At 38.4% G+C, this 15,548-nt stretch overlaps 2 protein-coding genes across 2 annotated transcripts in view; one reads left to right on the forward strand and one right to left on the reverse strand.

Moving 5' to 3' along the window:
• The window catches only part of cttnbp2nlb (CTTNBP2 N-terminal like b), a 25,823-nt gene extending 19,384 nt beyond the window's left edge, over positions 1-6,439 (forward strand). The window contains exon 5 of the mRNA XM_058784827.1: positions 1,599-6,439. Coding sequence (XP_058640810.1) covers positions 1,599-2,897 — 1,299 coding nt within the window. The 3' untranslated portion in view covers positions 2,898-6,439. The remainder of the gene's footprint in view (positions 1-1,598) is intronic.
• Positions 6,054-13,894, reverse strand: capza1b (capping actin protein of muscle Z-line subunit alpha 1b). The gene is made up of 10 exons (XM_058784828.1): positions 13,714-13,894; positions 11,802-11,865; positions 10,591-10,642; positions 10,422-10,485; positions 9,924-10,130; positions 9,705-9,784; positions 7,281-7,359; positions 7,128-7,199; positions 6,990-7,052; positions 6,054-6,877 (listed from the first exon to the last, which is right to left on the reverse strand). Exons 1-10 carry the CDS (start codon positions 13,750-13,752, stop codon positions 6,737-6,739), a joined length of 861 nt encoding a protein of 286 aa, XP_058640811.1. The 5' UTR covers positions 13,753-13,894; the 3' UTR covers positions 6,054-6,736.
• Between the last annotated feature and the right edge of the window lie 1,654 nt (positions 13,895-15,548).

Raw genomic sequence — 15,548 nt, forward strand, 5'->3', positions numbered from 1 at the left:
ACACACACACACACACTTACACACTCATTTTTTTGGATGCTTGACCATAGCTGTCACACATTCTGTAGCTCATAGGGTCCTGAAGTCTTAAAGATATTCATAAGTATTTTTTGAGGCAGGAAGAAGCAAGTAAACAAGATATTTTCAAGAACAGTTGTATAATTCATCTTCGATATTGTCTGCATAGTGTTATGTTAAGACTTTACTAATATCTTCGAATTTTTAAAAACCTTGTGTGCTCCTCATTTGGGAGTCACACTCATGGTCTTCACGGTCAAAAGTGACCGGACACCTGAAATGTAATTTTTTTTTTCTTCAGTAAAATCAATCTAATATATTTTTGTTCAATAATATTTTTTCTTTTGTATTTTGAGAGAATTTTATGGTACTAATTATTATTTATGCAATAATTATGATAAATTTGTCCCATTGAAAATAGTATTTTTTTTTCTAATTTTTTAACATTATTTTTCAATTTATGCAGTATTTCAGATGAAACTAGACACTAGGCCTTTAAAATCCAATTTTTGAATGCAGATTAGCACCTCCTGGTGTGAGCAAAGAAAGAAAAAACATGTAATTTCATGGTGTAACCACTAGTTGCCTGTATAGGACTCTATAGAGAGGCTTGTGAATTCTCTAGTTGTTTTTAGACATAATTGTTTACTTTTATTAGGTTGTGGATATAAATGTATATTTAGGCATTCTCAAAGACTACTTTTTGTCAAGGTTTATATTTTTTTGCATTATTATTAAATAGGTTATTTTATAGGTTTTTGCATTATTATTACTACAGTCAACCCTGAACACAGAAAGCATTTTGTTACACAAAACATTAAAACTATAAAAATGTAACAAAAATGAACAGGAATGCTTTATCAGAGCCTAATCCTTCTGGGTCTGATCTGATTTCAACCTCCTACTTCAGTCTTCTAACTCATTTTGGCTATATGGTTATAGCCGTACCAATTCATTTGAGTGTGTATAATTGTGTATGTATGTGTCTGTGAGTGTGTGTGAGTGGATGTATCTGTTTTACACTCTTGATGTTTTAGAGTATAACCCATTCCTTGCTGTCCACTTTTTTACTGCATTGTAGTTGAATTATTGATTTTATTTTACATAGTTGCTGTGTTACAGGCACAACAGTGCATAGGGGTGTGTGTGTACAATTGTGTGTGTGTGTGTGTGTGTGTGTGTGTGTGTGTGTGCGTGTGTGAATGAATGTGTTGATTTTGCACTCTAGATGTTTTAGAGTTTCACCCCTTCATTGCTGTGCAATTTTTGTCTGCATTGTTGGGGATTTGTAGATTGTACATACAACAATTTTCTGTATTTATTTATTTTTTCCATTTCCCATTCATTTCCTATGGTCGGTCATTTTTGACCGAAGACCATGAGTGTGACTATTTTTTTTTTTGCGACCACTTAGCTTTTTCGAATCATGCCCTTAATTTTTTTGTGTGTTCACATACCAAGTGCCATAGAAGTCATAGAGTTTGTACCATTCTGTTGAAGCTACGATTTTTAAAAATTCTAAATGTAAAATTCTCTGGTCAGAAATGAAAAGTGACATCTCTTGCTTTTCTTATTCACAGCTGGAGTTTGAGAGGGCTCAAGTCGAGCATTTAGAACGTGAGCAGTCAGTCCTGTCGAATCAAGCTGAGGAGGATTTAGCGCAGCAGCAACAGTTATCTTCGACACTGGCGAAAGAATGTCAGAAGGCTACAGCACGGGCAGAGGAGGAGAGCCAGCGGGTTGCAGATCTCAGCTGCCAATTGGAACAGGAGAGCAGTGCCGTCAAAACCCTAAAGGAGGAGCTGGAGAGTGAACGTGCTCATGCTCAGCAGATAGAGGCCAGAGCTGAGAGAAAGCTGGCCGAATTGGATACAGAGTGCGAGCAGATGAGAGGGAAACTACTGAAGGAAGAAAAACGATATCAGGAGCTTTTGGAGAAGTTCAATAGTCTAAAGAAAGAGTTGGATGAAATGAAAGAAAGAGAAAAGGCAGGACTGGAAAAGGACAATGAAGAAAAGGTAAAAACTCCACAGAAAGCAACCACAGGGATCACGCCTCCTCTTAGTCAAACAGAAGTCGATGGCAAAACCATTGCAGCTAAATCATCTCCGCAACCCAAGCTAAATGGCCACCACACTCCCAGAGAACCAGAGTCTCCAGCAGACGAGAGGTGCAAGGAAGTGGGATCGGCGGACAATGGGATAGTGCTCCCTGGAGGAAGTGGAGCCTTGCAGTGTCTCTCCCCCAGCAGTCCCGCCTCGTCCTCCCTTAGCTCATCTCCTTGCTCTTCCCCAGTACTGACCAAGCGTCTGGCCTCTATAGGCTGCTCTAGTCCGACCTATCCATCCTCTTACCAGGCCAGCATCAACCAGCGATTCCAAGCAGCACGCCACAAGTTTCAGCAGCAAGCTGAGGCAGAGCACCAACACGGAGCATCCATTGTCCACTCGCCTCGAGACCTCTCTCCTACTGCGACTGCTCCTACTACTCCAGACAATTCTACTGCAAAGCAGATTGCCCGCAACACTGTCACTCAGGTGCTGTCGCGGTTCACGAGCCAACAAGCAACAAGTAAACTCCCTCCGTCCAACAGCTCACCCTTTGGCACTGATTACCGCAGCCTGGCCGCAGCCTCCTCGCCGACAGCGAAGAGTCCGGGGGTTATTTCACCAGGGATCCGCTCACCAATAATTCCTAGGGCGGAGAAGATTCATCCACCCGCTGTTCCTCCTAAAAAGCAGGGGGTCAACCAGTCTCCCAGCTCACCGGTTCCTTCTGGTAGGGCCAGCCACTTCCCTGAGCTCTCTGGGAGCTGTGGTCTCACCAGTGGTCAGGAAGATGCAAAAGAGTTTGACTTGGTCATGTCGTCATCTAGTTAACCAGCCTAAAGTTCACAGCCTGTTCTTAGCCTTCTCCACTCCATTCCCTCCAGTGGCATCTAAAGCACTCTCTCCTTCTTTTGTTATTTTCACCCTCATTGTCTTGTCATAGTTGTTAATTCTTGTCCTTAAATGGATAGTTCATCCAAAAAATGAAAATTCTTTACTCACCCTCATGCCTTTATTACCTTTTTGGATCTTTTTGCTCTCCTGGACTTTCAATGGAGGGACAGATATCTCTCACTGAAAAGTATCTTCATTTGTGTTTTGATGATTACTCAAAGTCTAATAGGTTTGGAACAACACGAGGATGAGTAAATGCAGACAGAATTTTCATTCTTGGGAGAACAATTCTTTTAAGTACCTCGTTTTGGATGTCTCCTTATCTGAAACAGTTCAGGTCTTGGAACCTTTGCAAATGAGCTAATGTGGTAAAGAAAGACATCCAGAATGTGCAGTGATACAATACTCCAGAACTGAAAACCACTGGTCTGAAAGGGTAGCCAAGCCTTCTTCTGGAGAACTACCTTTCTGCAGAATTTTGCGCTAACTTTAATCAAACAACCCTGAACCAGCTAGTCAAGGTGTTCTGGATTACTTGAAGATTAAAGGCAGGTTGTGTTGGAACTGAGCTCTGCAGGAAGGTAGCTCTATAGAAATGGTCGGTTACCTCTGCTCTAGTGTACCTTGTACGTTTTCTCCAAGGTTGTCCAACTCTGATTTTGGAGGGTTACCTGCAGAGTTTAGCTCTAACCCTGATTAAACACTCCTTAACCAGCTAATCAAAGTCTTCAGGATTACTAGAAACATCCAGGCGGGTGTATTGGAGCTAAACTCTGTTGAAAGGTGGTCGTCCAGGAGCAGAATTGGACATCTCCATTGCAATAGTAAGGCTGGCCACACACTAGACGATTTTCAAATCTTAACTGATTTTAAAACCACAGGAGACCACATACATGAAGACCGTTTTAACTGATTTTGAGCCTTATAATCGTTCTGTCTCAAATGGGTACAGTTAAATAATCGTAATGACACCACACCATATAGAGGATTTTTTGGACAAAAAAAAAAATAGTTTGCGACAAGCCTTTAATCAGGACTCCCACCAATCCCCCTCCCTCCCTAAAATCTTCTAGTGGGCAGCCAGCTTAAGTGCACACAGAGGTGATGCCTCACTGAAAACCTTCGGTATCACAGAACAAACCTTAACCTGAGCCCAACCCATATCCTAACTGTGTGGAAAGTTCGAAAGGAACACACACAGCCAACCTGTTAAATACTACTCCTCTAAGATTGAATCTATTTAAATACTATTTCTTTTAAAGTTTTATTTCATTTTTATTTTTTACAAAAAGATTTTTATTTATCCTAAAATGTTACTATTAGTCCATTCCTGATGACCTGCACAGATAAAAAAAAAAAAAAAATAGTATATAAAGTAAAAACTATGCTAAGCAAATAGTGATTAACCAAGTCTTTAACCAACCGGTCAGTCTTAGGCTACTAATGCGGTCTTGATCTGTGTCTGGCTAATGTGTGACATTTATTTTATGTTTATGGTATATATATAAAGTATTGGTTTTCTGGCAAGCAGTAATATAATATGATGTGCAGTTGCTGTTAATTTCCTAAATCTTAGAAATTAACTACTGGAGATATGAACTGATATGAAACAGTCATGGAAAACTCTGTGTCCTACTGTATTGCACCATAACTACATTGTCCTCTAGTGTCAATCTGAAGCGCTGCTCAGGAAGCTGCCACCTAGTGGTCGGGCAGCATTAAACAACAGCCAAACCAGAATACCTTCTCTGTAAATGAAGAATAAAAATGAAATTCTTCTTGAGAATCATGAAATGTGACATGATAGTCAACAATATTTACAATCAAATCAAAATGTTATGTTCTGAGAATGTAAGTCTGGGTCTAATAACCATGCCTGGATGTATTACTCCATCACTGATCTTTATGTTTATGCTGTACAGTCTTATCTTTAAAAAATTAATTTTAATTAAATATTAGGTAGACCCTATAGCACCAGTTTACATGATTCACAACCATGGTAAAAGCACAAGTGAGTAATGTCATCATTTAATGATTACTTTACCCTGGGACTTTGTTTTCTTACCGGTATTCTTCTTGAAGTCTTAACTTTTTAGTATAAAAATAGACATGATTTTATGTTTGTGTAAAAATCTTGCTGGCATTAAGGTATTGCTCACATGAATACGCTCACGAGAGAACAAAGTATGTTGGGTTTTTATGAGTAAATGTGGTGCATGTATCTGTCCTGTCCTACATAGGTTTCAGCTGTTCTTTGTCATTTAATGTTTCTGTTTTTAAATACCTCACCATTTCTCCTACTGTACTGAAACCTTTTTAAGTAGCAGTTTAGATTTTTACTACTGGAATGTTTGTTTTTTTGTGCATCAATAAACCTGAACCGACACTTGGAATTTTTATATTTCTACCCGAGAATTTCAAACTTTTAGCTAGTTGTATGAAAATACAGTTTGTTAAATTAGTTGCATTTTTCCAGATGATTTTTACACGTTAGCGGTGTTGAATAAATTTATGACCAACTGTATTTCATCCCCTAAGCTAATAAAGTTTTTTTTTTTTTTTTTAAGTTAGTTTTTTTATTCCTATGCATTTGACATTTTGACTGTAGGCCTCACCCTAAAAATATCACTAGGACTAAATCTGTAAAGACGTCAGGCACAAACACAACAGTTTACACAATAAAGGCTCAGAAGTAACCATTTAGTCATTTTGGTGCCATTTACTGTGAGCAGACGTTACGTTTGCATGATTTAAAATCTGAAAAAATAAAGGTTATGAGACAGAGAATATGCCAGTCTTACAGGATGGGTGTATTTTACAGATGATCTTTGATGGAACAGTCAAGACAAACAAGGTTAACGAGAAAGCAGGGTGGCAGAAACATGCACTTGCAACACTGATGGAGCCCTCAGTACTCTGGACAAGAGAGAGACTCAGATGTACTGTGTGGGTTGTGGATTTGTTGCAGACTGGATACCCTAAATGCATCACAAGTACCTGTAACAGACAGTCTAAACCTCTATACGTGAAGAAAATTCATCTGGTGTATAAATATAAAACTCAAGATTTAATTTGGATGCCTTTGCCACCAAAGAGGGTTATCCATGGGTTTATTTATTCTGTCTTTTTGGGTTATTCAACCATTTTAGTTTAGCAGACTGTGAGTCAGACAAAGATACGGTGAAAGCAGTTAAGACAGATGGACTCTCCAAACCCAGACACAAAGCCCATTCCCCTCCTCTCCTCGCCTGACCTCATGCATTCCGTTACAGCCTGGACAGTTGAGGAAAGGACAGCAGGAAATCTCATCTCCAGGTTGTCAGTAGGCGGAGGAGGAGGAAGGTGGGATTGTCGCCTGACTGGGGTTTGGAGATACAGTGAGTGAGGCATTAATTATCCACCGTTTTAAAACACAAAAACCGTTTGCACAAGCATTGCAGCTGTCACAGTTCACAAAAAAAAAAGACAAATCAAAACAATACAAACTGTTTGAGTGACTTGCGAGCGGGTAAATGACAGAAAAGCGACAATTGCTGATAATTTAGATCCACGATTCCTTAAGTTCTCATTTGAACCTCATCCACAGCTGAGACCCATCCAAGTCTATTAATGACAGAAGGCTGAATGGAATCACATCCTCTTTTAAACAGAAAAAGTTTTTTTGACTTTTTTTTTAAATTTTCATTTTTGGGAGACTTCATGCTGAGCGAACGGCATGTGGTGTTCTGAGTGCCGGCTCCGCACTTGAACAGAAGGAAGAGGAACCGGGTCGGTTTCTAAGCGTTTTGCATCTCTTTGCCAATCTTGTAGCTGAGGATCTTGTTCCAGTCGATCTTGGTGCGAGTGACAGGCAGCTGTCTGCGGAGAGCTTTGAAGGTGGTGTCTGACATTGTCTGGTAGTTCTCGCTGATGGCCGTCTGGAGGGAAGCATTTAAATAGCGCAAATGTTAAACTGAATTCTGATCATTAAAATTAGGGATGCACCAATCATATAAAATATTTAATATTAATCTTAATTAAAATTTCTACCTGGTAATCATTTTCAGCATTTTCAATGATTTTTACAAACTCCTTGGCAGTCTGGGTTTCATTCTAGAGAGAAAAGAGCAGGAATTTAATTTGTTGAAATCTTAGCTTTGGATAATGCTTATGTGAATTTTTACTCACAGTCACTACGATGGACTCCTCCACCTCTTTATGGCTCACCAGTTGTACATTACCATCCTCATAATAATGTACCTGTAGGAAACCAAATTATGTAACATTTTACCATCACAATTGTTTTTCTCATCCCCACTATGCTAATCTTTCAGGTCTCACCTGGATCTTCAATACTCCCACCACCTGAGCTGATGACTGACTAATGGTGAACTTCCACTCTGACCTGCACCGGCCATTCCTGACAAGAGAGAATCATCAGAGAGTCAGAGTACAATCAGATTTAGTCTTACTACAGAATCAGACTCAAGACATTGAATTGGACAATTATAATGTAGACTGTAGAGACTCGCACAAAGATTTCAGACTAACCAAATTAAAGAACTCATGGCAAAAATGTAGCTCTAATTTGATAAGTGATGTACAGCCAGCTGATTATAATTGCAAAACAAAACGTGTCAAGAGTGAATCAGTCCAAAAATGACAGATGGCTGTACATAATGCCTGTTATTTAACAAATACACCACCATTTAAAGACTCAGGTTCAGTAAGTTATACATTTAGAAAAAAAATGAAAGAAATGAATACTTTTAACCAGCAGCAAAGACTTCTGTTGTAAAGGCTATAAAGTCATTTCTATTACACACAAATACTGTTCTTTTGATTTTTCTAATCAAAGAACCCTGAAGAAAAAAAAAAAAAAAAGAAATTTTGCATAAAAATATTAAAGAGCACATGTGACACTGAAGACTGTAATAATGGCTGCTGAAAATTCAGATTTGGCATCATATATTACATTCAGGGGTTAAAGCAAAAAAAAATCCTGAGCCTGAACTTTTTCCCGGGGGCGGGGGGAGGGGGCAGCACATGCAAAGCATGCAATGACTGTTGCAACTTAAACATTTGAAATGATACTATGGCAAAGTTATGGCTTTCCTTATTGAAACTGATTTTTTTCATGAATATATGGGTTGACCAGAAGAATGAAAGCTATATCATACACTTGGAAAATTATGAGCTATATCACCGCTTATCAACACTAGGGGTGTGACAATACACTTAGATCACGAGATAAGACAAAATACATATAATTGGTTCACTAGAACAAGACAATTTTAATGCTATTTTTAAGAAAGTTCCAATGACCAAATATTTGTCTTTTAATAACAAAAGTAAAAATACAGTTTTATTTTGAAATATTTATAACTAATGATTATTTTGGTAATCAAGTAATCTACTGATTATTTTGACAATTGAGTAAACAGATATGTTTATTAACACCTAAGTGAATACCAGGCTGTAGTATGATTATTTAGATATAAACTAACGATGAGGCAATAACAATTGGCTCAAATAAAATATCAAAACCAAGTAATTACATAGTTATTACATGGTTTTTTAACACCGTTAAAATACATAATGTAATATGCCTATACATAATATGAACATAACCAATTTAAGTAAATTATGTATTATAACAAATACCAGCAGAGGGCGACAACGGCCTGGTGACGTTTCGCTTTACAGCATGATTAAACGATGTTTTAATCCAATACATTTTAATATTTGGCCAAATGCAGAAACGTTTATACAGAAATCGCGATGTACAACATGGCATTTAGACATAGGTTGACTTATTCTCCTTTGTTGGCAAAGGTTTATAAATGATTTACATTACAAATCTAGTAAGATAACGCACATTGTTTTCCCAGATGAACTTTAAGCAATTCTCACAGCATATACAGAGGAAGAGTTTAGCCCCTTTCACACACACAGTCTTTACTGGTAAATTACCATTAGATCATACGTGAACAGGACCTTTTCAAAAAGCCGGTAAATTTGTTCTGGCAATCATATTGTTCTTATGGAGATGACATGATTACTCTGAGCTGTTTACAAAGCTCCGCTGCTTTTTAATTCGTTTTTCCATGTAAATATGCGCTAGATGGACTTTGACCATCGCGCCTCGCAGCTTTTTGTCGTGCTTCTCCATTCATCAGGGCTGCGACTCTGCCTACTATTATGCGCGTCTCGTGTTTATAAAAGCAAAAAATTCTGATTGGCTAGTAATGTTAGTTTGGTTGAGAGTGAAAGCTGTGCTCCTCTCATACCACTGGTAGGCGAACTCATGAACTCCACAGTGATATCACCAAGTTTTTTTTAAATTTAGGATTTTTTTTTTTTTTTCACAGCCAAACGCTGCACGCCAGAGATCCGGCACGGTGCCGGAGAACTTTAAGTCCTGTACATTTAAAAAATATGTTCAAATAGAAAACAGTCATTTAATTGTAAATAATTGTAACAATATGTTAAATATCTGATCAACTAAATGCAGCCTTGGTGAGCATAAGAGACTTATCAAAACATTTAAATTACACCGTTTTTTTAATTTTTTTTTTTTACATTTAAATCTTACCAATTCCAAATCTTTGAACAGCTGTGTAAAAACATAAATGTACCAGAAATGCTGATTTAAATTATCATGAAAATAGCAAAGTTATGACGGAAATCACATAGTTTAGAAACATTATACAAGTATTCCAGAGAGCTGGGTATAAGGACACAAAGCATTAGAACATTACTCACCAAAAGTTTTTGGGCTGGAACTGATGACCCTCAATACAAGCAATAATTGTTTGCTGTCCGTCAACAGTCTTCCCATACACCTGCGGCACAAACATCAGTGCACATGACTTCACAAACAATGGCTGCAAGCATAAATGCAAATGCAGCAAGTGCTAACAGTAAGAGAAATGTATGAAATGCATATTATTCCGTTGAGATTCCCATAGGAAAACTGTGTACCGTGCAGACTCCAGTGGGATAGTGCTCCTTCACGTAAGCACCGAGCGCTTCATCACAGGCGTCCCTCCAGGACCGGAGGGCAGTCTCTCCCTCGTAGGGCTGAGGATCGCTCGCTTCCTTTCGCAGGTGATCGAAACGGAATGACACCCGCTTCCGTGGGTCGAAGAACCGTCCCTGACCCAGATCTCCATGCTCAGTGATCAGAACCTGCAGGAACAGGATGTCCCTTCCTCTTTAGGCAAAACTATTCACACACAGATCTGCAGCAGCAAACACTCACAGTACAATGCTCGTGCCTGCCCTAATCACTCACAAAGTACACAAAGATCTCCAGAGAGCAGAGTTTACAACCAGCTTGAATAAATAATGTGTCAATAGTGTGCTCCCTGTTCAAAACTAACACAGAGTATCATGGCAGCACAGGAACTGAACGTACATACACATTTCCAAAACTGACAGAAATTACTGCATCTGCGAGACTTAAAAACGTTAACTTACCGACTCCTCACTACCGTCCAATTTGACAGGAGCGAATTGATCCATGTTATACTGAGCAAAGGCACTGTGAAACAAAAGAAGAATGCAACATGAATCCTTCTTAGGAAAACACACTTTCAACTACATAGATCTAGACATAACGTAACACACAGATCTGTAAATAACTTACTGTGCTGCCCCTTCACGGAGGAGGTTGTCATTGTTGAGGAGAAGTCGCACATCTTCAAAAAACACAATAATTATAAATCAGTCACAAACCTAAGCACAAGTCTGGTATAATATAACAAACAAAACTGGTTTGAAATCAGCTGTTTTTGATGAGCGAGAGAGCAGCAATGAGGAACCGTCAATTAAACTGAACAATTCATTGTGAAGCAGGAGCAAAAATAAATAAACATCAAACGACTCCCCATGTCTCCCCGAGCACCATCTTCTTGTGTATTTTTTCTTTTTTCCCTTTATGTGCAAATCAGTAAAAATGTATCACAAGCATTTCCTTCATGTTGTTTGATGCTGGTGTAAAGAATCAAATCTCTTATTGTGACTAGCACAGGTTTAAGATATTCTGGGACTCCAGCTTCAGATGGATAGGAGAATGAACAGAATCAACAGAAAACAGGAAACTGTACACAACTGTTCAAAAGTTTGGGGCCAGGACAATTTTATTTAAAAGAAATCTCTTATGCTCACCAAGGCTGAATTTATTTAATCAAAAAAGTAAAAAATGTAATATTGTGAACCATTAAAATTTTAAGTAAATGTTTTCTAATTTAATACATTTTAAAGTGTAAATTATTCCTATGATGGCAAAGCTGAATTTTCAGCAGCCATTAAACCAGTCTTCAGTGTCACAAGATCCCAATATTTCTGTAGAAATTGAGATACTTTTTTTCAATTCAAAAGAACAGCACATTTATTATATATGAAGAGTTTATTTGCAAAAACAGATAACTCAGTTTTTTTTAATTTTCAAAAATCTGTTTTTTTATTATGTTACCATGTTTTTATTGTGTTTTATTGTGTTAGTTAGCTGTTTTTAGAGAGAGAGAGAGAGAGAGAACATTATAAACGTCTTTACTGAAACTTTTGATCAATTTAATGCGTCCTTGTTGAACAACCATTAATTTTTTTCCATCTTATTGACCCCAAACTTGGTTGTATAACTCTTTAAATGTGCACAGGGTGTGGATCCTCCATCTTGTAGTGTGTGTTTTAGTAGTGTGTTTGATTTTTGTACAAGTGTCTTCACATGCACCAAGACACTTCAATTCCAATTCAAATTTGTTTAAGCATAATGAAAAATGAAAGCAAGTATTCATGTATTTCCACTTTAAACCTTGAAAGAAGTCCCAGAACAGAACAGCTGAAAATGACACTCACCGTTGAACACTTCATTGAATTCTCCAGGGGGAGCGTGGGTCACAAAGTTAGCTGCGATGCGGACCTGCCGAAATAACATAATAAATTATGAGCGGGCACATATTTGCCTCACTAAAACACTGTGGCTTCAGCAATACTGAATCACAGCCAGTTTCCAGCGGGTGACTCTAGAGCTCAAATTACCCCATATACACACCCTGGCCTGTAACACTTCAAGAACACACACCGCTGTGTTCTCAACAATACACACAAGTTACATGTTCATGTTTTAAAACCACATCACCCACACTACTAAACATCTCACTCAAACAGCTTATTCCTGTCCTCAAATATCCTCTCAACCTTAATGTAAACGTCCTTATGTATCAGAGCAGGACAATTCCACATCAGATCTGCTGTGTGATGTTAAAGTGATCCATCACCAAATCATCCAAATAAAATATTTTGAAGTATTTTACTTAAAACTACTTAACTAAGCATTTAAACTATATTTGTAGGGCTGCACATCTTGGCAAAAAAATATTTGTGAACATATTAAGACTACTATATATCAGTCTAATTAATTGGAGGGATTATATATTTCTGACGGCCTGGTAACACCTTGGGATCCCCCAGGATGAGCTGGAGGAGGTGGCCAGGGAAAACAACATGTTTCCTTACTCAGCCTGCTGCCACTGCGACCCTGTCCCGGATCAGTGGTGGAAAATGAATGGAATGGATGGATATAATAATGTATTATTAAACAAAAATATTAATTACATTGAGATAATAAAATATTACTATGGTAATATTTCACTGTAAATAAAAAAAAGATTATATCCCATTAATTTTTATACAGCTAATGTCTTTAAAACCCACCAAAAGAAGCTGTCAAGTACATATTTTTGACAAAAAACATTTAATAAATATTAAGGGGAAGAGATTAACATAAAGGGAAGCATCTGGTAATCTGCCTAATGAGCATCTCCTGTGGCCTTGCTGGGGAAGTCAGCTGAGCGTGTAACTCAAAGCTCTGACAGTATGCAGAAAATGACAACATGTAATTAAAGGGGAAGAAAATACGTGGCAGTTAAATGCAGCTTTTAGAAAAGAGACAGATGCTGAAAGAGACTGAACGAAAGAGCACAAAAATCAGAATCCACCCGTCTGCTCCATATAAAACTCGAGACTACTGTCAAAGTGGCAGACCATGTAAATTACAGTCTTGCCCTTCAATTTCAAAATATGGAAAGATGCGATTAAAAGCCAACGATAAACAAGACAGTCCATCGCTAACATCTCATTTTTGCTTCGCAGCAAAAACAACACTGGGGTGTGTAAATGACGACAGAATTCTCAATTTGGCTAAACTATCTCTTTAAACCAGCGTAGATTGCAGACTTCCACCTCAAAACACACCCGTTCCTGCGGTCGTAACTTCATCCGGCCGAGGCTTTCGGCTCAGATAGCTGTCGTGCCAGGCGGATCTGGCAACTTCTGTCCTACACATGTGTAATTCTACCGGAGCACGGCCCGTTAAAGCCCGTCGGCTCGGTTCGGAGTGGGTGGATCTGCTGAGATCTATTTTTGAACTCACTCTTGACAGCTAACTGCTAACAGCTGGCGCTCACAACACTTCCACTCAAAACAACACGACCATTGCGGCTTTAACGGACTGCGTGTGTCTTACTAAAACACTGTTTGTTGCTCGGTGTATCGTTGTTATTAAGCCAGGTCTCTGTGTTTTACAGGAGTGCAAAACTGCGATTTCACTTCCTCACAGATTAGCACACGGCTAACCGGCTAGGCAAGCTCGCGCTCCTTCCGGGAACCAGTTATTCATCCTTCTGCACGCGGAGGGCTTTAATATAAAGACGTACGAGCGTGTGTACTTGGGCGGTTTGTGAAAGTTAATTTAATGTTTTATTTTTACCTTCTCCTCGTCTGAAAGCGGCTCCTCAAAGTCGGTCATCTTGGCTGTGGCGGAGCCTCACGCCGCGGCGCATGCTGGGTAGCGCGCGCTGTCACGCTCGTGACCATAATAGGGCAAAACGGAGTGCGAGCCACCGCCTCGCTCAGCTCCTGCTCTCTCCTCTCCCGCCTTCTCCGGTCTGACAGTCAACTCGCGGAGAGGATATACCGGGAGCACGACTTCGAGGTGCACTTTCTAATGGGGATTTTGATTCATAGCGGTGACTCGAATCTTTTGGATCAGTTCATAAAAAGATCCATACAATGATTCGTGTAGTGGTCCTTTCTGCAAGTTGCAGTTAAGTTATTCTTACGCTAGGAGGTGGCGACAGGTGAATGTGTTTTTGTCACTGAATAATTCACTCAGCAGATTATTTAAAGTTTAAATAATACCAAGTTGATCTAAACACATCTTCTTATCCATTTTTCTTATGAAAATCGAATTGCCAAAAAGTAACAAAATAATAATAATAAAAAAATCTGCACTACATCTACAGTCTGAAATATAAATTACCTGAGCTCTTTAATATCTGAGGTATCCAACACCAACACTAACCCTAAACCTACCCCTTACAGAAAACCTGTTTGCATTGTTACACTTTCAGATAAACATCATTTACTATTTTTAATCACTTTTTCCCCTGGTAGTGTAAAAAAAAAAATTCAAGTTTTACTATCCTATGGGGACATTTGGTTCCCACAATGTAGCATAAACAAGTACACACACACACACATACGTACATGTTGTGTTTCAATGTTTTATGGGGAAATTCCATAGGCATAATGGTTTTTATACTGTACAAACCGTATGTTCTATCGCCATACACCTAAACCTACCCCTTACAGGAAACTTTCTGCATTTTTAGATTTTCAAAAAACTTCATTCTGTATGATTTATAAGCTTGTTTCTTCATGGGGACCTAAAAAATGTCCCCACAAGGTCAACATTTACTGGTAGGCTATTACTATCCTTGTGGAGACATTTGGTCCCCATAACGTGATAAATACCACACACACACACACTTTGCCACTTATCTAAATGGGGACACTCCATAGACTTATATTGTTTTATATACAGCTAATTTATAGTTATGTATGTATGTGTGTGTATATACGCATTTGAATAATAGTAATGAAAAAGAAAAAAAGATGTCCTAAAAATGAGGTTTTGTCAGATTTTGTAAATGGCTGAATAGGTACATGTTAAAATAAGGCTACAATGTTAGCCAATTTAAGCCAAAATAGTGATTACCTTAAAACAAAATAAATGTTCAACAAGATAATTGACAAATCCTTTCTGTGATTCTTCTGCTGTCCTACAGAGAGCAGCATTTCTCTAACATTTGAACTGCTGTTGGAGGGAAAAAAAACTAAAGAAAAAAAAAAAAAAATTATTGAGCAGTAGAGGGCGCGATTACTCTGCCACTATCTGTGAGAAGCACATTCACATCTAAAACCATAGAGGTGAAATCACTGCACAGCTAGCCAACAGCATTCACATCTGGGGCCTGTTTTATTCTCAAGAATCTGACACAGAACTTCAAAATTCACTTATTCAAGAGGAGATACATAGAAAATGAAGTCTTTTCTGTTAACGTTTCCATTTGCTGAAGTAGTTGCACAATGCATGCACATTTTTGTAAGTGACTTTAAGTCACATAAATGCAATGTACATATAAATGCAAGCAGGACATTATGAAAGGAAGAGGATGATCCATCGAACCTCATTTTAACGCCCTGGAACTAATGTGCTTGCCTGGAGAGAAGTGCACCACAGAGGAGCCTTTAGGCCCCTAT

Source organism: Onychostoma macrolepis, chromosome 08 (assembly GCF_012432095.1).
Source record: "Onychostoma macrolepis isolate SWU-2019 chromosome 08, ASM1243209v1, whole genome shotgun sequence".
Taxonomy (NCBI): domain Eukaryota; kingdom Metazoa; phylum Chordata; class Actinopteri; order Cypriniformes; family Cyprinidae; genus Onychostoma; species Onychostoma macrolepis.

Coding starts and splice junctions, on each gene's coding strand:
- capza1b (XM_058784828.1), bottom strand. CDS start 13,752: ATGACCGACTTTGAGGAGCCGCTTTCAGACGAGGAGAAG. Junction 9,785..9,923: donor ATCCCACTGGAGTCTGCACG/GTACACAGTTTT, acceptor TTTGTGCCGCAG/GTGTATGGGAAGACTGTTGA. Junction 6,878..6,989: donor ATGCTGAAAATGATTACCAG/GTAGAAATTTTA, acceptor GCTTCCCTCCAG/ACGGCCATCAGCGAGAACTA.